This window comes from Microcaecilia unicolor, chromosome 5, assembly GCF_901765095.1.
Source record: "Microcaecilia unicolor chromosome 5, aMicUni1.1, whole genome shotgun sequence".
NCBI lineage: Eukaryota > Metazoa > Chordata > Amphibia > Gymnophiona > Siphonopidae > Microcaecilia > Microcaecilia unicolor.
This window is the reverse complement of record NC_044035.1, coordinates 123,702,923-123,727,100: the sequence shown is the minus strand read 5'-3', so window position 1 is coordinate 123,727,100 and position 24,178 is coordinate 123,702,923. Positions and strand designations below refer to the sequence as shown.

General features: G+C 45.7%; 1 protein-coding gene across 3 annotated transcripts in view; it reads right to left on the bottom strand.

The window, feature by feature from the left end:
- The window catches only part of BMS1 (BMS1 ribosome biogenesis factor), a 100,963-nt gene that overhangs the window by 45,392 nt on the left and 31,393 nt on the right, over positions 1–24,178 (bottom strand). For 2 of the 3 annotated variants that reach the window (XM_030203247.1, XM_030203249.1), the window contains 6 exons: positions 18,554–18,693; positions 14,194–14,999; positions 10,774–10,875; positions 8,199–8,356; positions 4,824–4,905; positions 472–548 (listed from right to left, as the gene is read on the bottom strand). In XM_030203247.1, the coding sequence (XP_030059107.1) occupies positions 472–548; positions 4,824–4,905; positions 8,199–8,356; positions 10,774–10,875; positions 14,194–14,999; positions 18,554–18,693 (1,365 nt within the window). The remainder of the gene's footprint in view (positions 1–471; positions 549–4,823; positions 4,906–8,198; positions 8,357–10,773; positions 10,876–14,193; positions 15,000–18,553; positions 18,694–24,178) is intronic. The other variant, XM_030203248.1, reaches the window with a different exon arrangement.

The following is a 24,178-nucleotide window of genomic DNA, read 5'->3' as shown; positions in this document are numbered from 1 at the left end:
TAAGGATAGTTAATAGAAGCATCAACTTGAATCATGTACCAGTGCTTCTAACTTTTTATTTTCTTCTGAAAAACCACAGTCACATAGAAAAGAGGGGAGAAACTACCACCCCATCCTCCTTCCTATGAACTAAGACACATCTTTTTGGAAAGGAGGGCAGAAGATAGGAGAGATGGTTTTGCAGATGGGGAAGCTGAAGTGAGAGGAGACAGATCTGAAGAGAAGAACAAGGGACAGAATGTTAAAAGCAGAGAAAGGAGAGAGCAAGACAAAAGAGCTAGCAGGAAAACAATGTGGCGTATGCTTAAAATGTCAGACTCCCGAAGAAAATGCAGAAAACATGTGGCTAATAAAACAAAGGCAAGAAAACATGAAAAACTGAGGAGAAAGCAATGCTAAAATATATTGGAAATACTTTTTTTTTAACTAGTGAATTTTTTTTAATTGTTTTGTTTGCTATATTTTACATACTTCTTGTTCCAAAGTCTCAGGTTTCCCTTTGTGTACAGCTCCTGTCTCCAGGTCTTCAAAATCGCCGTAGACTGCTTCTGCAAAACCAGCAACACATATACTATAAATCAGAGAAAAGTTGACCATGTATATTAATCTTATGAACTACAAAAGGCACTTCTCTATGATACATTGCAAGTTTTAAAATGAGCATCAGAAGTAAATTTTAGAGACTGAGATCATACTTCATATACCCCTGGCTAGGATTGAAGTTCATTACTGTCACAGTATCTGCAAAACTAATCCATTTGAAGATATTGCCCCCCAGAAATACACTTTACCTTGATTATTCTTAAAGACAGCCAAACCTATCATTAAGCGACTATTTCTTGCACGCCCCACTTTTCAGCTCATACTGATGTATGCAAATGAGGCTTTGCAATGAGATTTTGCCCAAGGCCCAGCATTTCTCATGGGCTACCCCTGCAAATTCTCCCTGAAATGAGACACACTTCTTCTCATGGTGGAGGAGTGGCCTAGTGGTTAGGGTGGTGGACTTTGGTCCTGGGGACCTGAGCAACTGAGTTCGATTCCCGGCACAGGCAGCTCCTTGTGACTCTAGGCAAGTCACGTAACCCTCCACTGCCTGCCGCATTGAGCCTGCCATGAGTGGGAAAGCGCGGGGTACAAATGTAATAAAATAAAAAAATAGAAAACTTCATAAATGGGCTTGACCCAAACCCCTGATGAATACCCGGCAGACCGATTATGGTCAAATTTCGCTCTCCTTAGCGCTGACACAGTTACCCAGGCGATTAAAAGATACTCCAACAGCCACTGTCAATTGGACATCTGCCCTAGCTATCTAATACAATCTGCCCCCCACCGCTTCATAACAGATCTCACATCCCACTTAAATTTCATGCTTCAACAGGGTATTTTCTCTATAGAAAAAGGCAACATCCTGCTCACCCCAATACCAAAAGACACCAAGAAAAAAAACAAGCGATATCACCAATTACCACCCAGTAGCATCCATCCCATTAGTAGTCAAACTTATGGAAGGACTGGTGACCATACAACTCAACGACTACATAAACAAATTCACTATACTACATGAGTCACAATCAGGATTCCGACCCCAACACAGTACCGAAACAGTACTAATTACTCTCCTAACTAAATACAAGCAGGAAATAGCAACAGGCAAAAGCATTCTCCTTCTCCAATTTGACATGTCCAGTGCATTCGACATGGTTAACCATAACATATTGCTAAGACTCCTAGATTACTTCGGAATCGGTGGTTAACACCCTCAATTGGATCAAGGGCTTTCTAACCACCAGAACATACCAAGTGAAATCAAGCACAAACATATCGTCACCCTGGAAACCAGATTGCGGAGTACCACAAGGATCACCACTATCACAGATCCTTTTCAACCTCATGATGGTCCCACTAGCCAAAGCCTTATCCACCCAAGGCCTTAACCCATTTATCTACGCTGATGACGTTACATTATACATCCCCTATAAACATGATCTGGCAGAAATCACCAATAAAATCAAGCTCAGCTTAAACATCATGAACTCATGGGCAAATGCATTCCAAATAAAACTCAATACAGAAAAAACACACTGTCTCATCATCTCATCCCAATACAATACATACAAACTCAAACATCAACACCCCAGGATACACCCTCCCTATGTCAGACAGCCTGAAAATTCTCAGGAGTAACAATCGACCGAAACCTCTCACTTGAGACCCAAGCTAAATCCACCATAAAGAAAATGTTTCTCTCAATGTGGAAACTCAAACGGGTGAAACCATTCTTCCCGAGGGAAATATTTTGCAACCTGGTACAGTCAAAATGGTAATAAGCCACGCAGACTACTGTAATGGAATTTATGCAGGATGCAAAGAACAAATAATAAAGAAACTTTAGACCACCCAAAACACAGCAGCAAGGCTTATATTTGAAAAAACACATTTTGACAGCGCCAAACCACTCAGAGAAAAACTGCACTGGCTTCCAATTAAGGAACATATCGCCTTCAAAATCTGCACGACAGTTCATAAAATAATTTACGGCAAGTCACTGGGATACATGACAGACCTCATCGACCTGCCAATCAGAAACACCATAAAATCAGCACGGTCATACCTAAACCTCCACTACCCAAGCAGCAAAGGCCTCAAATACAAATCCACTTATGCATCCAGCTTCTCCTACTTGAGCGCACAACTGTGGAACGCACTACCAAAAGCAATAAAAACTACGATCGACCACCTGAAATTCCGGAAAGCACTAAAAACAGATCTGTTAAGAAGGGCATATCCCACTGACCCAACATAAATAACCTGGACACTTGCGGCACAATGTAACCAAAGATCGTAATGGACATATCCTAACTCTTCCTCTCCCTCTCTAAGTTCTCCCTAATTGTCTCTAGCATACATCTACCTCATTCTATCATAAAATCACCTTGTAATTGCTCATACCCTGTATTTGTTCATACCGGAATCGGTTAATGCCATTTACGGTACTATGTAAGCCACATTGAGCCTGCAAAGAGGTGGGAAAATGTGGGATACAAATGTAACAAATAAAATAAATAAATGTCCTATAAATCAGAGAAAAGTTGACCATGTATATTAATCTTATGAACTACAAAAGGCACTTTAAAAGAATATGTAAAGCAAAGAGGAACCAAGGGAGCCAACAGTCTAGTTATAAGCGGAACAGCTGCCCCTGGGACACTTTAGGCTGGAAATGTTTTACCAGAATTTGGCATCATAATCATTTGTGATTCTTACACACATTAGTTGCATTCTGTGGACACCTCGCTTTGACACCTGATACAGGCAAAGACCAAAACACAGTCCATATAGGTCGTTCAATAAACGTCACATTATGGGGCATGGACTGCTTCCTGTGCTTGATCTTCAATATCCACGGTCGACTCCTTGTTTTCATACATGACTGCTGTTACATTGTCCAAGAGCACCCTCACTGCTTTCCCTTGAAGCAGTAGGACAAGTCCTATTAGTGCTAGGCAAATGGCACTTGCCTCCAAGCAATGAATAGGTCATGTGGCTTCTGCCTCCAGCCATGTTCCATGTAGAGGTTGACCTTCACAGTGAGTTCCCAAGCTCCTGAGGATTGTGTCAGTTGTCACCACTGTCTACTCCAGGGCGACAAGGGGTGCCCCTGCTAAGAGGTGGATTGGGAGAACTCACCATCCTAGTTAGAGTTTGAGGACACCGACAGAAAAATGGATCTCAAAATCCTGGAACCTGAGACTCCAGTGTGACAGGCATGCTCTCCTACAGAGTCTCAGGGTGACTGGATGGATGGGTGGATGCAGAATTCCCTTTCTGGGCCCGCAGCTTGGCTACCCTCTCTTGTGTCACGAACATGCGCTCTTGACTGGTATAGAAGCAAAAACCCAGATGTGGAGTAAGGTGACACTTGGGGTAGTTTACCAACTAGTTGAGGTCCTCCAAAGTCTGGATGGCTCTGGCCTTTGCCTAGCAGAAGCCTGCCTTACGTCAATAAAGCACCCAATACAGTCTCCGTGCTAAAATGTTTCTGAAAACTGGACTAGGAATCATATAGCAAATTAAAAGTTGATAAATATTCATTTAACTGTACTGTCACCAGTCCCTCCATTAGCTTAACAAAGGGAATGGACACCACAGGTCGATAATTAGTTACGTCCATACTATTTATATTCCTATTTTTTACAATGGGAGTTAACACTATATTTCCTTCATTTATACGGAATTTGCCTGAGGCCAAATAAATATTAATCCAATAGTGGAGCTGTTTTAATCAGATATAGAGAGGCAAGTATCTAATGAACAGTATGAAGAATTATATTGGTTAAACAAAGGTAATAAATCTTCCATACAAATATTTTTAAATTCTAGTCAATATCTATCCACAGAAGCAGAAGTAGTCTGATGAACAGTTATAGTACTAGACAAAAGCCTGCAGAACATATCTCCCACCACCAAACCCTTCACAATATCTTACTATGTGAACAAAGATTTGGCGAAAAGCCAAAAAAAGCACAAGTAGCCTTCAAGAGTGGGGGCATCTCAACTTTATTAATCAGAAGACCAGACACGGTCCGTGTTTCAGCAAAAAATGCCTGTGTCAGAGGTCTAATGATGGTATCTGAAGAAATCTACCATCTAATGATGGTGAGCAACCTTGTCTTGAAAAACACAAACCTACTAGAAACTTAAATAAATGATGCCAGACACACAGCACAAGAGCAAAGCAAAACCTTGGAAGTATTTTCAGCTGTATACCATCGAACCAACGCTTGAGAAAAACAGAAACAAAGATTTAACAGACTTACCGTCTTCTTCTAACAATTTTGCTGCATCTTTATCCGATTCCCATTTCCCAGTGACAAAGCAGTCTCTGATGCTGTTCATAACCTTCAATGAAAAATTTAAAAAATATATATATACTCTTAGGATATTGTGAAAATCTTACTGAAACAATTCACATCAGCACATGGCATCAACTGCCTGCAACTGTTCTTGTTATTTTTCCTTCGGACACGTTCCTGAGAAAAAAAAACGCAAAAACTGATAAAATATTGAGCAGTCTGCCCAACTTGACACCTGCAGGGCAATTCTATAAGAGGGCATGTACAGTTACACGTCAAAATACGTGTGTAAAACAATTTTCCTTCTGAAGCCTTATACATCAGCATTCTTTCCTTGGAAACATGGTTTGTGGTGTCTTGTACATAATCTACATATTTGAAGTATCTGAATATATCACGCTCCCTCCCCCAATCTCTTCACTCCTCTAGGATAGACGTATTTAGATCCCAGTCTCATAAACCACATTAGACATCTATCTATGGCCCCCTCTCTACCATGTTGATATTCTTTCAGAGGAACAGCCACCAGAATGAGATACCCCTAGGTGTAGTCTCACACTGACCCACACAAAGACATTATTGTTTCCTTATGCACTCCATGCCCCTCTGGTTCTTATCAGACTGTACATTTTAAAACAAAGCCAGTCCAGTTCCATAGCTGAAGAATTTTTTTTTCTTTTTGCCTTGCAAGCCCTAGTTTTCAAAAATATCTTTCTACCCCTTCCTATCCTGACTAGATTCTACAAACCCACTGAAGAAAATCCAGTGATGTCCCAGCAAAGAGTATGCAGGAGAACCCAAACATATCCACAAAACTAGGCCGAGTCACTACCACTCCATTAAATCACAGGCTTTGCACAGATTTGCAGCAAACCAACCCTTAATTCAGGGGGTGGTGCTGTTTTATTTTTCAGTCTCATTAGAAAGCTAGGCTACTGTTTATTTTTAAACCTACCAGCCCAAACTAGCCAAACACTTTTTTTTTCAATATATCTCCCAGCCAACTCAATGCCTTCTTTCTCCTTTTTTAATGCCCTCCACTCAGAACCCGTAGCACCATTATTTTTTGTACTCTTCCCCGCCATCGAAACCCTATCAACACTGTTTTTACTTCCTCCCCTTCCCTTGAGCCAGGCTACTGATTTCTGAAGTTCTCCCCTGCTTCCCCAAGCTGCTACTTACTTTTTCCTATTTGGATGTGGTACCATCATTAACTGCTCTTTATAGTAACATACTGGTCATGTAACCCTCCATTGCCCCAGGTACAGAATAAGTACACCTGCATATCATATATAAACCACTTTTGATTATAACCAGAGAAAGGCAGTATATCAAACCCCATTCCCTTTCTTTACAGTAACATACTGCTCATAGGGGGCTCAGCAATGCAATAATTGCAGGGAGCAGGCAATGCGTCCTGAAGAAAGGTGGAAGTGCAGATGAGGGAGGGAAAAACGGTACAAGTGGGACAGCATTTACAAATAAGGTCAGACTACTATAATTATTATTGAGGCCAGTACTCAAAGGGCTTACACTTCTAAACACAAAGTTAGGCTCCTAAATTGGCCTCTTTAAATATTTATTATGGCTTAGTGCCTACACTTATGCTCAAAATGTCACTAATGGGGCAATTCTTTAAGTGGGTGCCTCAAGGCCGCGTGCTAGCAAACTAGGCGCCCAGATTCTGTTATAGAACACTAGCATAACCTGGCTTTCTCGCGCCTAACATTTAGGTGCTCACAGTTACACCAGCCCCCATTAGAAGGTGCCCTGCCCATGCTCCACCCATACATTATACCTGCTCTTTTGCAAATATGTGCTTCCGTGCTCTGCTAGCACTTACGTGGCATAAGTACTAGTATTCTAATCATTCATGTTAGTAATGGATGTGTAAATATTATAACCCCAGTTTATAGACTTGCCTTCTCACTCTTAAATTTAGGAGTCTGAACAGTGGGTGGCAACAGGGTGAATTTTAGAAAGGGGGAAGAAGTTAAAAGCTAAGGATTTTCAGTACTACTCACCTAATCTAGACAAATGAATTGCAGGCCTAAATTTAGACACATTACTTTTAAACTCCTAAATTTAGGTGAATTTTCAGCAGAAAATTTAGGCTCCTAGGTTTGACTAAAACCAGGGGAAAAATTTAGGAACATCCTAAATTTTGGAGTTCAGCTTTTATTTGAATACCGGGTCCATACAGCCATCTTGATTTATTATAAGAGCCTCAGGAGCCTTCAGCTCTCCGTCCTGTTGAGGTATTTCTATAACATCTTGTTCACAAGAACTCTAACCTATCCAGTGAATAAGCTTCTGCTAATTGTCTCTAACTGGTGCAAAATCAATTTCCTCTGGACACTTCCTGAGAGCCCATACTGTCAGAATGCTTATCTGCAATCACCGCCGTTGCCTGTCAACGTGTGTCACAGTATGAGGGAGCTCCAGCTGCCTGTGGGTCACAACAGGACTTAGCTGCTGGACGCCAGAAGCAGTCTCTCCTTAGGTTGACAGCAAATAGCAACCCCCCCAAGCACCTCGGAGGGAGGGAGGGAGGAAGGGGACAGGAACGTTGAAGTGGGAGAGAGGGGGAGGGACCCTTGAACTGGAAGGGGGACTATGGAACTGGGGAGGGAGGGAGGGAGGGAAGGTGACCCTGGAACTGGGAGGGTGGGGACTCTCAAACTATGAGGGAGGGTGGGGGGACCCTGAAACTGGAAGGACCCTGGAACTCGGAGGGAGGGGGGATGACCCTGGAACTCGGAGGGAGGGAGGGAGGATGACCCTGGAACTCGGAGGGATGGAGGGAGGGAGGGGTGGAGGGGGGACCATGGAACTGGGAGGGAGGAGGGAGGGGCCCCTGGCACACACTCTTATTCTCACACACACACTCTCCCTCTCACGGACACACTCGCACCCAGTCTCACTCTCTCTCTGTCTGTCTGTCACACACACTCGCACATTCACTCTCTCTCACACAGTCAATCTCACACACACTCTCTCAAACATACACACTCCGAGGAAAACCTTGCTAGCGCCCGTTTCATTCCTGTCAGAAACGAGACCTTTTTCACTAGTAGTTTTATAATCCACAGAAAACTTCATTATAACCTAAAACACAAGCAACCTAGAAGCGTTGGGGAAAATCCTCTTTAGTATTTATGTTGTAGTCACAAAATTCCTGAAAGTACCATAAAAGTCAGAAACAAGCAGTTAATAATTCATCATTTGCCATTAATTCCCATGTATAGAGATTAAAATAAAAAAAGGACTACTTCACTGAAGGTACAGTGGATTACTAGTTTGCCATATTATTATGCTATTCTTACAGTAATACCATACCTCTTCCAAGTCCCAGTCTTGTGGGTGCTGCACAGGAAATTTGGAGCAGTCAAGAGCATTCAAACTGCGCTTGGATTCTGTGTTAGGGCAGCTGACATAAAACAATCCCCCTAGTTCATTTTCACAGTCCTCTTCCCCCTCCTCTTCTTTTTCAGTCACTACACAGGAAGAAGTCAACCAGTACAAAATTCACTTGCAGAATTCTATTTGATTTAAAAAAATATAAAGCTGCACCAACTAATTATTCGTATATAGAGAGAACGAGCACAATTGCATCTCCGGCACAATGTAAGCCACATTGAGCCTGCAAATAGGTGGGAAAATGTGGGATACAAATGTAACAAATAAATAAATAATAAATAAAAACTTTATTTTTAATACACTTTTTCCCCCACACTTTTCATTTCTAAGATAATACAGAGACCAATATGTTTCAAATAAGACCTTCTTTGTCTCAAGAAAATGGGAGTGGGTGGAAGGTGTAAATGGAAGAAACTACCAATAAACTCTACAAACTATACTTTATTATTTTTAATCAAGGACACTTCATGTCTGTTCCCATTTGGTGGCTTCAACTCAACAGCTGGTGCAAATGTCTATAAAACAGAACATTTCCTATAACACTGAATTGATTTTCCACTCAATAGACCATGTCAGTAAATTAAGTAGTGTCCAGCTTTGTTCAATAAATCAAGAATTTATTGTCTCTCGTTTTCTATTCTATCAGGGTACTAGCCAAAGGTGAATGTGCTATCCCATGCAAGGTAAGGACTTGGAAAATGTATGGTTGTTTTGTGGGAGAATGTACAAAAACCAGTACAACTACAAATCCACAAGTGTTTCCGGGACACATTTTATTGTGAACTGCTCTGTTCGGCTCTTTCTGAACAGTATATCAAATTTTATTAAACCAGAAACACATTTTAAAAATCTGAATACACACTATGTTGGGGATACTAAACTGTCATATAATTTTCTTCTTCACTGAGAACCTGCTAAGGGCTTTAAATATATTAATAAAATGAATATAACAGCCATAACTTTACAACTTATGCACACTATTTGGGTTCCTATTTCCAATCCACTACAAATGAAGGAGGGATTTAAATGAGAAGACAAAGAAGAAACAGAGGACATGCACAATACCATCTGAGCACCAGACATTTCCAGTCTCTTATAAGGGGACCAAGATGCAGTTTATGGGGAACAGGCATGCTTGAATGTCAATAGTTAATTAAGTCATCTCAAAAGAACCACCAATACATTGCAGATTTTAGCTAATTTCTCTTTACTGTCCCACAGAACTAGAGAGCTTCAAACACCATTATTGGTGAAAAACAGGACGAATGCATTATCATTTCCCAGGTTCTAAAGTGAAATCTGTTCAGCTAAGGCATAACCACCTTAGGGCAGAAGTTCAGAGACACTGCAGCTGGGTTTTATAGGATTTAAAAGAGCTCTAACCTTCCTGTATAATAATTCTCACCTCCAATGTTCTGTGCTTGGGACCGTGGCTCCCTGGAAGTGGTCTGCTAGGCAGACACGCACTGACGTCATGACAGCTGATTCCAAGGCAAGGGGAGGAGTAGAGAAACACGCTACTCCTCCCCCTGCCTCGGAATCATCTGTCACCCCCCTCCGCTATGGCCCCCTCGAACCCCCCTTCCGCGAACCTGTCGACCCTCCCCCCTGGCCCGCCGAAAACCGCCCCCCGCTGCCGTTGTGGACTACCTGTGCTGACGGGGGACTCAAACCCCCGACAGCCAAAGTGCTGTTGTGCCCTTCGCGTTGCTTCCTCAATCATCTTCTCTGCAGGTTTCTCTGCGTGCGTCTGTTACACTTGTGATGGTAAATGCGAGCCCTTCCAAACCCACCACAAACCCACTGTACCCACATGTAGGTGCCCTCTTCACCCATAAGGGCTATGGTAGTGTTGTACAGTTGTGGGGAGTGGGGGATTGGGGGAGCTCGGCACACAAGGGAAGGGAGCTATGGACTTGGGAGCAATTTAGTAAGTCCACTGCAGTACCCCCAGGGTGCCCGGTTGGTGTCCTGCCATGTCAGGGGGACCAGTGCAATACGAATACTGGCTCCTCCCACAACCAAATGCCTTGGATTTGGTCATTTTTGAGATGGGCGTCCTCGGTTTCCATTATCGGCGAAAACCAAGGTCACCCATCTCTAAGGTCGACCTAAATGTTGAGATTTGGGCATCCCCGACCGTATTATCGAAACGAAAGATGGACACCCATCTTGTTTCGATAATACGGGTTTCCCCGCCCCTTCGCGGCGCCGTCCTTAGAGATGGACGCCCTTAGAGATGGTCATCCCCGTTCGATTATGCCCCTCCACGTCACACAATGTGCATACTAGTCCTGGGAATACCCTACATTTCCAAACTCTAGGCAGTGTTTGAATATGCGCACACTATCAGCAACAGGATCTTACTGTATACCTTACACAGAGAAACAAAAGCAGCACAGGTTGTGGTAGCTATGACAATATCAAGAATTAAACAAGTTCAGTCACCAGGTTTGTGTTCTTGCGCTGGTCCCCCCTCCCCCAAATTTTTTACCTGTTCCATAAACAAGCTTGCGGAGGTTTGGAGTAGACTGTTGCTGTCTTAGAAAAGCCTCTGCTGCTTTTTGCTTAAGACCTTCCTTCCATTTCAGGGCACCTGAAAATTGAGGAATATTTTAGAGCTTTTTTTTTTTTTTTTTTTTTAACTCAACAAGGTTTTATTGAAAAAGAGCAATACAAGAGAAAAACTTAAAGAACATGCTTTTACTGTTTATATACTTATTGCAAACCACTTTGAGAATATATTTTTAAAAATGTAATATACCACTTAACCTAACATCTGTCTGAAATTCTGCCTTAACCATAAGTATAGCAATAAAATTGGAGAATGGAGTTTTAATCATGACTGGAGAAGGAAACTACGTAGCCTGCACAATTTCACACACATCACCACCTCAGGATGGTAAGATATGACTCTAAACCTGCAAATTATTCATTTTTCTCCAGGATCAGTATAGGTACCGGAGCTTGTCTTCAAATCCATGAGAACAGTGTCCTGTGAAATTGCTTTTAGAAGGGAGGGATGGAAAGCAAAACTGAGATGCGAGTTTTATTGAGAAGTCAGGAAAGGAATTAGGATGCTTCCCGTTTAAGAATTTTTTTTTTTAAGCAGGGAGGAGGAGGAGATAAGAATTTCTGAGGATGGAAGTGAGTGGGGAAGAGGAGATATGAATCTCTGAGGGTGAAAGTGAGCAAGTTTTTATTGGAGAATTAGTCTGTGTTTTTAATGTTGTGTTTTTCTGATTTTATGTATGCTTACTTATAAACTTCTTTGAACAAATAAATTGTTATTGGTATAAGAGGTATAAAAATGTTTAAAGATCACTCTTGTGTCTGTGGAGAAATCCTAGAAACCTCCAGGCAGGGGCTTTGCTGTTTACAGCTCCAGCCCTTTCCAGGAGAAAGAAAAGAAGAAGAAAAAAAAATGCACCTGTTTTCAGTTCTGCTGTACCTGTCCTTACCTTCTCCTTCTGTGTCCATATTTGGGAGGGGATAAGGGTGGGATAGACACTGGAGGCAGCATGTGAGAAGAAAGGATGGGAAGGGGAAGGAGAGGAAACAAAATAATAGTTTTCTGCTTTGATGTGTTCACTGCTGTCTTATGCCCTCTCCTATGGTCAATAGCAGCATGCAAGGAGAAACAGAAGTGGAAAGTCCAGAGCAGGCCAAGTATACTCTGCCACTTTCTGTTATCACAGGATTTGGGACTCAGCTGTGGAGACGAGGATGAAGCATAAGACAGGAAAATGTGAGCGATCTATAGAACAGTGTTTCTCAATCTTTATTCAATTATGGACACTTTTTGATACTTATCTCTCTACCCCCACCCCTTATCCAAAGCATAAAGACAGTAACAGCAAAAGTGGCAACAGTCCACAGAGGGCCCTTCACAGATCCCAGTACTCAGGATGAGTTTCCAGTCTAACAGGAAGACCAAGCTGTAGAAGAGGGCAGGGCCTCTGAACACTCACTGACTATCACTACTGGGCACAGGTCACAGTGGAGATCCAGCAGGAGTGGGAGCAGCCCTGTTTTTGTGATCCCACTTGGGGTCCTGACCTCCAGTTTGGGGACCACTGTTAAAAGAGTATAGGAGAAAGGGGGTGCTGGGGTAGGGCCTGGCAGAAGAGATGGAATACTATGGTCACTCTGGGAGAGATATTAAAAGATGTACGATTATGCATGAGATCTATTTGTATGCACTGCCTCCATTGTATGCAAATATATCTCATGTATATTCATTGGGAAAACCCTGAAAACCCGACTGAGTTGTGGCCTTCGAGGACTGCGGTTGCCAACCCCTGATCTAGAATAAACCTGGCTCCAACCATATGTAGATTAACAGAGCTCTACTCAAAGATCTCAATACGTATATTAGGGGATATATGATAAGAGAGGCAATTCTATAACTGGGCACCTCCACTTAGGCACCCCTAGGCCATACAGCAGGTGCTTATTCTATAACGAAACCTAGGTGCCTAGATTTCATTATAGAATACTAGTGTCAGGGGCGTAGCCAGACTTTGGCGGGAGGGGGGGTCCACAGCCCTAGGTGAGGGGGCACTTTTTAGCCCCCCCCCCCCAACGACCCTCCCGACCCCCCTCCCACCGCCAACCCTCCCCCGCTGTTGCCGTCACCTACCTTTGCTGGCGGGGGACCCCAACCCCTGCCAGCCGAGGTCCTTTTCTTCCGGCGCAAGGCTTCGTTCTGTTTCTGTGAGTCTGACGTCAGACTCACAGAAACAGAACGAAGTCTTGTGCCGGAAGAAGAGGACCTTGGCCGGCGGGGGTTGGGGTCTGCCGCCAGCAAAGGTAGGCGACGCCGGGGGGGGGGGGGGTTGGTGGCGGGAGGGGGGGGTCGAGAGGGTCGTTGGCAGGGGGGTCCAGGACCAAATATACGGGGGCCCAGGCCCCGTGGCCCCACCTAGCTACGCCACTGACTAGTGTACCCCAATATCGGCACACCTAACATTTAGGTGCCCTCAGTTACACCACTCGAGTTAAGTGTGGCCACCTAAATGAGGCAGGGAAATACACACCTTGCAGTATGCTGTAAGCTACCCATGTTAACTAAAGCCCTGCCTAAGTCCTGTCCATATGTCACTTATGTATACTCCCCACTGCAAATATGTGCTATGCAAGTTAGGCGAGTATTTGCAGACATACCCATACAAATGAATGTAAAAGTAGATGCCCAAGTTATAAAACTGCCCTTATAATATCTCTGTGGCATAAATGCAAAGGAAGCAAGCCTTTCTCAACTGAAGGAAGCTCTGGAATGAGGAGGCATTGGATGAAGATGAAAGGGGCAGGGCTGGCCTTGCCACTAGGTGACTGGCTAGGGCAGCAGCATTTAGGGCAGTGTTTCCCCAAGTCAATCCTGGAGTACCTACTTGCCAGTCAGGTTTTCAGGATATCCACAATGAATATGCATGAAAGATTTGCATAAACCACCTCCATTGTATGTAAATCAATCTCATGCACATTCATGCAAAAATCATTTGTTTGTGCCTCCAGGCCCTGTCCTGGTAGAAAACTGCAGAAAAGATTAAAGGTCAGAACTCCGGCAGTGTTACAGGATTTTGAACTGTAGGTATCTTCCTGTTCCAGGATCATGTCACAGGGGCCATGACTGTACCAGCTAATTAGCTCCAGAGTGCTGATCACAGAGGTAATATTGACAGACTATTTTTAGATAGAATCTCACTGTCCACTTAAGCAAAACAACAAAGTTATTATCAGCAGAAGCCAAAAAAGTTGAGGTAAGGAGAGGCAGGACAAGAAAGATGACCTAAGTTAAATTTACTAGCCATGTAAAAAGATAGACTGATGGTATTTCAGAGCTGTGTAAAGGGAACCTGTCTGCATGATTCTGGCATGCCACACTTCCCCCATGCCGTACCAAACTTTTTACCTGATGTTTCTGAAGAAAACTCTGTCTCATTATACTCGTCTTCTTTAAGCATATCTTCCACATCTTCTTCTAATCTTGATTGTGTAATACTGGCTGTCTTAGTACCTTGCTTTTCTTCCTCCTCAGAGTTCTCAAACTCTGAATCATCACTCGACCCACTCTCATCCTCAGATGATTCTCCTTCAGCCTCAGAATCAAACGTGGAGCTATCTTCTGCTGTACAATTCCTAGAATCTAACAACAAAGAAGCTTTTTTGCCCTCAACTCTCTTTTTTGACTTTTGCTTCTCTCCATTCTCCTCTGCTTTTGTTGGCTTCCCATAATCACCTGCTCTACTTGGTGCCTTGGAATCAGAGCCTGAAATTTTGTCCTCTCCCTCATCACTGTCTTGACCTACGTCACTTTCTTCATCACTTCCAACATACTCTTCACTGCTGGACTCTTTGTTGTTGTCCCCTCCCCTTTCATCCTCGTCCCTCACATTTCCCTCAAGATCATCATCACTGTCAGCAAATGCTGGCATTTCTAGTCCAGCTTCAACACTTTTTGAATCTTCGAGTTTCAGACGTTTGGCAGTCAAAACATCCACCTTTGTTTCTTGCTGCAGCTCCATCTCTCTGTTCTCATCTTCATCACTCTCTTTGGAGTCATCTTCAGACTCATCTTCATCTTCAGACTCATCATCATCATTAGCTTCTTCATCATCATTAGCTTCAATGTCATTTTTGCCGTCCTCAAAGACGGCCTTCCGACGTACCCTACCAGTCTTTGAATCCACTAATGTTTCTTCTTTTGGCATAACAAATCTGTAGTGAGTAACAAAGAGTTAAAAATGAAACATTAAGAAAAAGATGTATATACATTTTTAGTAAAATCAAGTCATCTGTGAACAAATAACAAAATTTATTGATAACCAATACTGTACACATTAAACAGCTCTTGGGTGTTGGGCTAACAGAAGTGCTGCACTTGACTTCTGAGTCAAGTGTTTTATTCATTGGACTGGCCAGAGGTATTGCAGCAGTAATGCTTACGGTGCCTAAAGGAAGGGAAGCACAGTCGTCCAGTGGCGTACCAAGGGGGGGGCGGTCCGCCCCGGGTGCCAGTGGGTGGGGGGGTGCTCCGCTCCCGCCGCCTCCCGTGGCCGTTCCTGCGGCGCCGCACATTTAAAAAAATGGCGAAGCAGCTTCGCAGGCAGCGCCTCGTGCCCTGCTTGTAAAAAAAAATAAAAAAATCAAATCTCCTTCCTCCTTCTCCTCCTCGTCTTGACGTCGACTCGGGCCTTCCAATCAATTTGATTGGAAGGCCCGAGTCGACGTCAAGACGAGGAGAAGGAAGGAGATTTGATTTTTTTTTACAAGCAGGGCACGAGGCGCTGCCTGCGACGCTGCTTCGCCGGTTTTAACAGGACTGAGGTGGGGAAGGAGAGGGGCGGGACAGACCGTATTTTCGAAAAAGATGGGCATCCATCTTTTGTTTCGATAATACGGTTGGTGCCGAGCAAATGCATCGGATTTGGGCGGATTTGAGATGGGCGGTATCGATTTTCAGCGATAATGGAAACTGAAGCCGCCCAGCTCAAAAATGAACAACTCCAAGGCATTTGGTCATGGGAGGAGCCAGGATTCGTAGTGCACTGGTCCCCCTCACATGCCAGGACGCCAACCGGGCACCCTAGTGGGCACTGCAGTGGACTTCAAAAATTGCTCCCAGGTGCATACCTCCCTTACCTTGTGTGCTGAGCCCCCCAAATCCCCCCAAAACCCACAACTGTAAAACACTACCATAGCCCTAAGGGGGAAGGGGGCACCTACATGTAGGTACAGTGGGTTTTGGGGGGGGGGGTTGGAGGGCTCCTGTTTACCACCACCACAAGTGTAACAGGTAGGGGGATGGGCCTGGGTCCACATGCCTGAAGTCCACTGCACCCACTAACAACTGCTCCAGGGACCTGCATACTGCTGTCATGGAGCTGGGTATGACATCTCCCGATTTGGGTCGAAATATGGGCGTCTTTCTCTTTCGAAAATAAGCCTGATAGCATTTAACTTTCAAAACGAGACTAACGCATTGGATTTCCTGGGTGTATTTACTCCAAAGCAGATATCAAACCTGATCATATTATGATCACTGTTATCAAGCTGCCCCATCACCATTACCTCCTGCGCCAAATCATGCGCTCCGCTTAGGACTAGGTCTAGAATTTTTCCTCCTCTTGTCGGCTCCTGTACCAACTTCTCCATAAAGCAGTCCTTGATTTCTGCTTTTACCTCCCTAGCATGCCCTGATGTTACATTTACCCAGTCAATACTAGGGTAATTGAAACCACAATTATAGCAATAATCCTACACTTATGTACCAGGTATTTGAAGGCGTGTCCTGTAAGTTTCAATGAAAAGTTGGTTGGGGGAAAAAAAAGACTTCAGTGTTCATGGACACCTCATTTTGAAGGACACACCTTTCTAAATAAAGAGGACTCCTCATTAATCATTAGTCTTTGAAAAAAAAAAAAACTCCACATATCATCTCATATTCATGAAACTATTACATAACCACCTTTCCACAATATCTATGGGGTGAGACTCAATTTTTATGATGAGAGTATAACATTATTTCTTATCTTGGATGACGAGATGTGTTCCTTCACAATAATAAAGATCCAATTTCCCGATCTCCTCTTTACAAAAAATGAAGATCAAATATCCCAAAAGGGGAACCCTGTTTCGCCTAAGTCTGGCTGCTTCAGGGGAAATTCATTTACAATTATGTACATCCAAGGAACATTCTTCACCACACTGGTCTCTCCTCAGCACTTTTACAAAATGGCGATTGGCTTCTTCCAAACACACAGGTTTTATACCCTATGTATAACGTCTATCGATAATGACATGCAAACGTGCCAATTATGTAAATCTTCAAAGGAAGGCTTTCCATTCTATGGAAACATTCAATCCATTAGGAATTACAGATTGTAATGTGAATATCCACCTTTGTTCTTTCTGTCTAAGGAGTCGTCTTATGTCACCTCTACGTTCAGTAATCCTCAGCTGTTCCAAAACGATACATTACAAGTCAGAAAACTTGTGTAGTTTAACCAAAAAATGTGATACTAAAGGTTCATACGTTTTTTTTGCCTGTATACAGTGTCTGTGTTCAATTAGGTGAGTCTTTAAGGGACGAGATGTTTGCCCTACATAATTGTGATATTGAATGCTACAGATTCCAAATATTATTCAGGGTAATTGAAACCACCCATTATTATTGTGTTCCCCAGTTTGTTCGCCTCTCTAATTTCTCATATTTCTACATCTGTCTGTTCATCCTGGCCAGGTGGATGGTAGTACACTCCTATCACTATCCTTTTCCCATTTCCACATGGAATTTCAACCCATACAGATTCCAAGATGTGTTTTGTTTCCTGCAGAATTTTTATTGGATAGTTTGAATATTATGCAATTATTGGAAACATCAGATGACAAAGCTGTAAGATCTATTTTATTGGCGACACTCGTATTAGAGCTTGACATGGATCGGATTTTGAAATTTTACGTGAGAAATCATGATAATTTGTTTATGGGTCAGAAAATATGGATATTTCTTGATGTATGTATAGACACACTAGAGAAAAGGAGACAATTTTTGAGGATGTAACAGGAAGTGTTAGCCCTTGGCGCTAGTTTTTTCTATTTCTTGTAAATGTTTGATCAAGTATATGGATAATCAATGTTTCCTATGGTCCTAAGCAACTGAAAGCATTTCTAGAAAATATGAACCCAGTTTTGGCTTTTGTGTGTGTGTGTGGGGGGGGGGGGTGGTTACTGGTGAATGCAACAAGTTCTGATAATTAAAATCATTAATCTATAGAAATACCCTTGTTTTGGAAAGTTTTGCCTTTTTTTTCCCCCCAGGTTATTACTGATATGCCTTTGTTTTCCTAATGGTTTCTCTCATCTTGATTGTGGGCTTATGGAGGAATATACTCCTTTTACTTTTTGAAAATGTGCTTATCTTTTTAATTTATAAAATATTCTTTAATGTTATATATTTGTATATTTTATGCTTGTAAAACTTTGGAAAGTTCATAAAAATTAAAAAATAAATAAATAAAAATTCTGGAAGACTGATCAGTTAACAATTAGCAGCTACGTTTTACTTCTGGGACAGTGCAGTGTGAAATGAATCTGCCATTTGCCTCCTAGTGACCCGGACTAGTCACAGTTGGACATAGGATCTGAGCTCTCAATGGCTCCTTGGTCTGACCCAACTTGGCACTTTTTATGATCCTATGTTATGTTCTTAGCTATTCACATCTGAAACTAAAATGCAATACCAAAAACAGATAAAACTTGCTGCAGCATACTCTTGGTTTTCCATGTCCTGTAATCCCAGTGGCTTGGAGTCCAAGAAGAGCGACACTTTGCTTGAAGACATCTTGGAATCAATGGTGGCATGTGTGGAAATAAGACTCTGAACCAATTCATATGATGGTTTTGCTGCCCTCTGAAAATACATAACCCACAAAATAAAGTGATATTTATTTCTAAATATATGTATACTTTTCTGGGTGGATAAATTTGGAATGTGAAAATTCTACACATCCCATTCAAGACCAAAGTCTACAGCAGATAATAAACTGAATTATGAGCTATTAACAATTGCCATCCAAAAACGGATGGCCTATGAACCTAAGTTGGTGGGGGGTTAAAGCGAATGCTACATACCTGTAGAAGGTATTCTCCGAGGACAGCAGGCTGATTGTTCTCACTGATGGGTGACGTCCACGGCAGCCCCTCCAATCGGAAACTTCACTAGCAAAGTCCTTTGCTAGTCCTCGCGCGCCCGCGCGCACCGCGCATGCGCGGCCGTCTTCCCGCCCGAAACCGGCTCGAGCCGGCCAGTCCAGTATGTAGCAAGACAATACACTTCAAGGGAAGACACAACTCCAAAGGGGAGGCGGGCGGGTTTGTGAGAACAATCAGCCTGCTGTCCTCGGAGAATACCTTCTACAGGTATGTAGCATTCGCTTTCTCCGAGGACAAGCAGGCTGCTTGTTCTCACTGATGGGGTATCCCTAGCCCCCAGGCTCACTCAAAACAACAACCATGGTCAATTGGGCCTCGCAACGGCGAGGACATAACTGAGATTGACCTAAAAAATTTACCAACTAACTGAGAGTGTAGCCTGGAACAGAACAAACAGGGCCCTCTGGGGGTGGAGTTGGATCCTAAAGCCCAAACAGGTTCTGAAGAACTGACTGCCCGAACCGACTGTCGCGTCGGGTATCCTGCTGCAGGCAGTAATGAGATGTGAATGTGTGGACAGATGACCACGTCGCAGCTTTGCAAATTTCTTCAATGGAGGCTGACTTCAAGTGGGCTACCGACGCAGCCATGGCTCTAACATTATGAGCCGTGACATGACCCTCAAGAGCCAGCCCCGCCTGGGCGTAAGTGAAGGAAATGCAATCTGCTAGCCAATTGGATATGGTGCGTTTCCCTACAGCCACTCCCCTCCTATTGGGATCAAAAGAAACAAACAATTGGGCGGACTGTCTGTGGGGCTGTGTCCGCTCCAGGTAGAAGGCCAATGCTCTCTTGCAGTCCAATGTGTGCAGCTGACGTTCAGCAGGGCAGGAATGAGGACGGGGAAAGAATGTTGGCAAGATAATTGACTGGTTCAGATGGAACTCCGACACGACCTTTGGCAGAAACTTAGGGTGAGTGCGGAGGACTACTCTGTTGTGATGAAATTTGGTGTAAGGGGCCTGGGCTACCAGGGCCTGAAGCTCACTGACTCTACGAGCCGAAGTAACTGCCACCAAGAAAATGACCTTCCAGGTCAAGTACTTCGGATGGCAGGAATTCAGTGGCTCAAAAGGAGGTTTCATCAGCTGGGTGAGAACGACATTGAGATCCCATGACACTGTAGGAGGCTTGACAGGGGGCTTTGACAAAAGCAAACCTCTCATGAAGCGAACAACTAAAGGCTGTCCTGAGATCGGCTTACCTTCCACTTGGTAATGGTATGCACTGATTGCACTAAGGTGAACCCTTACGGTCTTAAGACCAGACTCAGACAAGTGCAGAAGGTATTCAAGCAGGGTCTGTGTAGGACAAGAGCGAGGATCTAGGGCCTTGCTGTCACACCAGACGGCAAACCTCCTCCAATGAAAGAAGTAACTTCTCTTAGTGGAGTCTTTCCTGGAAGCAAGCAAGATGCGGGAGACACCCTCTGGCAGACCCAAAGAGGCAAAGTCTACGCCCTCAACATCCAGGCCGTAAGAGCCAGCGACTGGAGGTTGGGATGCAGAAGCGCCCCTTCGTCCTGTGTGATGAGGGTCGGAAAACACTCCAATCTCCACGGTTCTTCGGAGGACAACTCCAGAAGAAGAGGGAACCAGATCTGACGCGGCCAAAAGGGAGCAATCAGAATCATGGTGCCTCGGTCTTGCTTGAGTTTCAACAAAGTCTTCCCCACCAGAGGTATGGGAGGATAAGCATACAGCAGACCCTCCCCCCAATCCAGGAGGAAGGCATCCGATGCCAGTCTGCCGTGGGCCCGAAGCCTGGAACAGAACTGAGGGACTTTGTGGTTCACTCGAGATGCGAAGAGATCTACCAAGGGGGTGCCCCACGCTTGGAAGACCTGGTGCACCACTCGGGAGTTGAGCGACCACTCGTGAGGTTGCATAATCCTGCTCAACCTGTCGGCCAGACTGTTGTTTACGCCTGCCAGATATGTGGCTTGGAGCACCATGCCTTGACGGCGAGCCCAGAGCCACATGCTGACGGCTTCCTGACACAGGGGGCGAGATCCGGTGCCCCCCTGCTTGTTGACATAGTACATGGCAACCTGGTTGTCTGTCTGAATTTGGATAATTTGGTGGGACAGCCGATCTCTGAAAGCCTTCAGAGCGTTCCAGATCGCTCGTAACTCCAGAAGATTGATCTGCAGATCGCGTTCCTGGAGGGACCAGCTTCCTTGGGTGTGGAGCCCATCGACATGAGCTCCCCATCCCAGGAGGGACGCATCCGTGGTCAGCACTTTTTGTGGCTGAGGAATTTGGAAGGGACGTCCCAGAGTCAAATTGGAGCAAATCGTCCACCAATACAGGGATTTGAGAAAACTCGTGGACAGGTGGATCACGTCCTCTAGACCTCCGGCGGCCTGATACCACTGAGAGGCCAGGGTCCATTGAGCAGATCTCATGTGAAGGCGGGCCATGGGAGTCACATGAACTGTGGAGGCCATGTGGCCCAGCAATCTCAACATCTGCCGAGCTGTGATCTGCTGGGACGCTCGCACCCGCGAGACGAGGGACAACAAGTTGTTGGCTCTCGTCTCTGGGAGATAGGCGCGAGCCGTCCGAGAATCCAGCAGAGCTCCTATGAATTCGAGTCTCTGCGCTGGGAGAAGGTGGGACTTTGGATAATTTATCACAAACCCCAGTAGCTCCAGTAGGCGAATAGTCATCTGCATGGACTGCAGGGCTCCTGCCTCTGATGTGTTCTTTACCAGCCAATCGTCGAGATATGGGAACACGTGCACCCCCAGCCTGCGGAGTGCCGCTGCGACCACAGCTAGGCACTTTGTGAACACCCTGGGCGCAGAGGCGAGCCCAAAGGGTAGCACACAGTACTGGAAGTGGCGTGTGCCCACCTGAAATCGCAGATACTGTCTGTGAGCTGGCAGTATCGGGATGTGTGTGTAGGCATCCTTCAAGTCCAGAGAGCATAGCCAATCGTTTTGCTGAATCATGGGGAGAAGGGTGCCCAGGGAAAGCATCCTGAACTTTTCTTTTTCGAGATATTTGTTCAGGGCCCTTAGGTCTAGGATGGGACGCATCCCCCCTGTTTTCTTTTCCACAAGGAAGTACCTGGAATAGAATCCCAGCCCTTCTTGCCCGGATGGCACGGGCTCGACCGCATTGGCGCTGAGAAGGGCGGAGAGTTCCTCTGCAAGTACCTTCTTGTGTTGGAAGCTGTAAGACTGAGCTCCCGGTGGACAATTTGGAGGTTTTGATGTCAAATTGAGGGTGTATCCCTGCCGGACTATTTGCAGAACCCACTGATCGGAGGTTATGAGAGGCCACCTTTGGTGAAAAGCTTTCAACCTCCCTCCGACTGGCAGGTCGCCCGGCACGGACACTTGGATGTCGGCTATGCTCTGCTGGAGCCAGTCAAAAGCTCGCCCCTTGCTTTTGCTGGGGAGCCGCGGGGCCTTGCTGAGTCGCACGCTGCTGACGAGAGCGAGCGCGCTGGGGCTTAGCCTGGGCCGCAGGCTGTCGGGAAGGAGGATTGTACCTACGCTTGCCAGAAGAGTAGGGAACAGTCTTCCTTCCCCCGAAAAATCGTCTACCTGTAGAGGTAGAGGCTGAAGGCTGCCGGCGGGCGAATTTGTCGAATGCGGTGTCCCGCTGGTGGAGAGACTCTACCACCTGTTCAACTTTTTCGCCAAAAATGTTGTCCGCACGGCAAGGCGAGTCCGCAATCCGCTGCTGGAGTCTATTCTCCAGGTCGGCGGCACGCAGCCATGAGAGCCTGCGCATCACCACACCCTGAGCAGTGGCCCTGGACGCAACATCAAAAGTGTCATAAACTCCTCTGGCCAGGAATTTTCTGCACGCCTTCAGCTGCCTGACCACCTCCTGAAAAGGCTTGGCTTGCTCGGGGGGAAGAGCATCAACCAAGCCCGCCAACTGCCGCACATTGTTCCGCATGTGTATGCTCGTGTAGAGCTGGTAAGATTGGATCTTGGACACGAGCATAGAGGAATGGTAGGCCTTCCTCCCAAAGGAGTCTAAGGTTCTAGCGTCCTTGCCCGGGGGCGCCGAAGCATGTTCCCTAGAACTCTTAGCCTTCTTTAGGGCCAAATCCACAACTCCAGAGTCATGAGGCAACTGAGTGCGCATCAGCTCTGGGTCCCCATGGATCCGGTACTGGGACTCGATCTTCTTGGGAATGTGGGGATTAGTTAAGGGTTTTGTCCAGTTCGCAAGCAATGTCTTTTTTAGGACATGGTGCAAGGGAACAGTGGACGCTTCCTTAGGTGGAGAAGGATAGTCCAGGAGCTCAAACATTTCAGCCCTGGGCTCGTCCTCCACAACCACCGGGAAGGGGATGGCCGTAGACATCTCCCGGACAAAGGAAGCGAAAGACAGGCTCTCAGGAGGAGAAAGCTGCCTTTCAGGAGAGGGAGTGGGATCAGACGGAAGACCCTCAGACTCCTCGTCAGAGAAATATCTGGGGTCTTCCTCTTCCTCCCACGAGGCCTCACCCTCGGTGTCAGACACAAGTTCCCGAACCTGTGTCTGCAACCTCGCCCTGCTCGACTCAGTGGAACCACGTCCACGATGGGGGCGTCGAGAGGTAGACTCCCTCGCCCGCATCGGCGAAGCTCCCTCCGCCGACGTAGTCGGGGAGCCCTCCTGGGAGGTGGCCACGGTCGGCACCGCACGCGGTACCGACGTCGGGGACCTCAACCTGGGCGATGGGCCAGCCAGCGCCACGCTCGACGGTACCGGAGGCGCAAGCACCGCCGGTACCGGAGGGGTAGGGCGCAACAGCTCTCCCAGAATCTCCGGGAGAACGGCCCGGAGGCTCTCGTTCAGAGTGGCTGCAGAAAAAGGCTGAGAGGTCGATGCAGGCGTCGACGTCAGAACCTGTTCCGGGCGAGGAGGCTGTTCCGGGCTGTCCAGAGTGGAGCGCATCGACACCTCTTGAGCAGAGGGTGAGCGGTCCTCTCGGTGCCGATGCCTGCTGGGTGCCGAATCCCTCGGCGACCCAGAGCTCTCGGTGCCGACACGGGGAGGAGACCGGTGTCGATGCTTCTTCGATTTCTTCCGAAGCATGTCACCGGAGCTCCCCGGCACCGACGAGGAGGACGTCGAATCCATCCGTCGCTTCCTCGGGGCCGAGGCCGAAGGAGGTCGGTCTCGGGGGGGCTGTACCGCAGGAGCCCTCAGGGTAGGAGGAGACCCACCCGA